Here is a 2,374-nt window from a genome sequence, read left to right on the forward strand (position 1 = left end):
GGCGTAGGTCTCACGTCAGGGGGTCTCCGGGCTGTCCACGAGGCAGGGGCCCATGCCCAAGGGGGTAGGGCGCCCCCACCCTCGTGGACAGCCCGGGACTCTTCTGGCCCAACTCTTTTACTCCGAGGGCTTCTTTTGGTCCATAAAAAATCATCAAAAATTGGCACGTCAATTGGACTCCGTTTGGTATTCCTTTTCTGTAGAACTCAAAAACAAGGAAAAAACAGAAACTAGCACTGGGCTCTAGGTTAATAGGTTAGTCCCAAAAATCATATAAAATAGCATATAAATGCATATAAAACATCCTAGATGGATAATATAATAGCATGGAACAATAAAAAATTGTAGATACGTTGGAGACATATCGTTGTGTTGTGGCGTTGGGGTGCTGGGTGTGATCATTGTGGGTAAGCTCACCAACTAAGGTACAAGGTAAGCACACCATTTACGCCATATGCAACCAAAGACCTTGTCCATGTGCCGCTTGGGCCAATGCAGGCAACCAAACAAAGTGCACTTGTGCATTACCTAATGCAGGGACCCTAGATGCAAGCAACCAAACAACTTGTAGATGACGCATTAGGGCATGTTTTTGCTCAACCAGGCTGGGTTGAGAAGTGTATGCAATGCAGAAACTGTTCACAACTTAAACCAAACACACCCTTTGTTGTTTCTTTGTGGTCAATTCTGCATTCTTCCATTTCCCCGTTGCTCCTAGGCCAATACTGTCGTGTTAGAACAAGCTGCAAATCCTCAAATCATAGGACTGAAGTGCCTGAAAGAGGTTATGGAGTCGCTACTCGCTATAACCCCCGAAGTAGTCATGGAGAGGAGAGAGCCGCAAAGAGTGTCACACTCGACTGCAAAATGTTCGTTGAAACATATTGTCCGCCTCTCTTCATCACTTCAGAGTTTTAGATGAGTCGGCTGGCGTATGAATTCAATATTATATCCGAGCCTGGAGGTCCTGAGTTCAAGACCTTGCCAATATAATATTAAAAATAAATTCTGCAGCCTACATAAATCTCACATCTAAGAACTAAGTAAGCCTAGACGCGAGGGGGGTATTGAAATATATTGCCCGCTTCTCTCCATCGGTTCGGACTTTTGGATGAGTTGACTGATGCAGAGCAAGAGAGGACACACAAAGTGGTACATACACACATGTAAATTTGTGTAGACAATTCCCGCATTTATTGATCGCTCTTCTGTCTACATGTTGCCGCTAGATCTAACGATACTCATAACAGCAACTTGCCAAGCGAGTAAGCCAGCAAGGCCTTGTTTCGGTCGGCCAAAACCAGGGGGTACAACGGCGACGTGTACATAACCGGCCCTATGAACCGATCCCTGCAACTATTCAGGCTAGCCAACGCGCTCAGGTAGTCGTCGTTGATCCCCTGAAAGAAGCAGTTCGGCAGCATCACAACGAGGGTGTGGTCGAGGGAGTTCAACGCCGCGACGTAGTCGTTAAGGCATGCCCCGTAGAACGCCCTTTCCTGGACGGAGATGGACGCGTTCTTCTGGAGCTGGTAGGTCAGCGTGTGCGACGTGGTCCTCGTGGACTCCACGGCGGCGCTTAGCACGAGGATGGCGTACGCGGTGGTCTCTTCTTTGTGCGACGGAGATAGGTCGATGTGGCCCTGCTGCATCGTCTTGATGCAGAGGTCGTAGATGAGCTTCGTGCCGCAACCATGGTAGCAGGTCGCCACAGCACCGTTGTAGGGCACGCCGGGGCACTTGAGGCGGCCGGTGACGGACACGCAGAGGGGTGCAAGGATGAGGAGGAGGAGAATGATCTTCATAGTGGTTGTGCCTTGGATTTCTTTGTGTGATCGAGGATGATAAATATTGCACTATTTGTAGTAGCATGTGTCCTTCAATCCTTCAAATAATGACATTGTAAATGCATATCTTTTATTGGTTTGAATTGATGAAAGATATGGATAATCACCTATCTAACAGTGTCAATCTAATAACATATATTACTCCAATGGCAAATACTCAACATATTTAGCGTGTAATTAATAACATGCCAAATATAGAATATCCATCTATCTATCTATATATCTATCTATCTATCTATCTATCTATCTATCTATACCTATACCTATACCTATACCTACCTACCTACCTATACTAATTTTGGACTTCCCAGAAATTACCACATTAATTAAAAATTACCGGCCGTTAATCTAATGGGCCCGGATTATACCGGTGTAGCATATAATCCTTGCGATCGAAGAAAAAACCAACATAGGGTTCATTGTTAAAAAAAAGCAACCTAGAGTACCTTCCAAAAAAAACAATCGATCTAAAAAAAAGCATCTACCGTATTCCTACAAAACTTCAGCACCGATCTTCCTTACCCAAC

The 2,374-nt window shown here is 45.5% G+C and overlaps 1 protein-coding gene across 1 annotated transcript; it reads right to left on the minus strand.

Moving 5' to 3' along the window:
- Positions 1-1,167: 1,167 nt before the first annotated feature.
- Positions 1,168-1,833, minus strand: LOC120969658 (uncharacterized). Its single transcript, XM_040396894.3, has one exon. The coding sequence runs from the start codon at positions 1,803-1,805 to the stop codon at positions 1,242-1,244; it is 564 nt and encodes a 187-aa protein (XP_040252828.1). The 5' UTR covers positions 1,806-1,833; the 3' UTR covers positions 1,168-1,241.
- Between the last annotated feature and the right edge of the window lie 541 nt (positions 1,834-2,374).

Source organism: Aegilops tauschii, chromosome 7, assembly GCF_002575655.3.
Source record: "Aegilops tauschii subsp. strangulata cultivar AL8/78 chromosome 7, Aet v6.0, whole genome shotgun sequence".
Lineage (NCBI taxonomy): Eukaryota > Viridiplantae > Streptophyta > Magnoliopsida > Poales > Poaceae > Aegilops > Aegilops tauschii.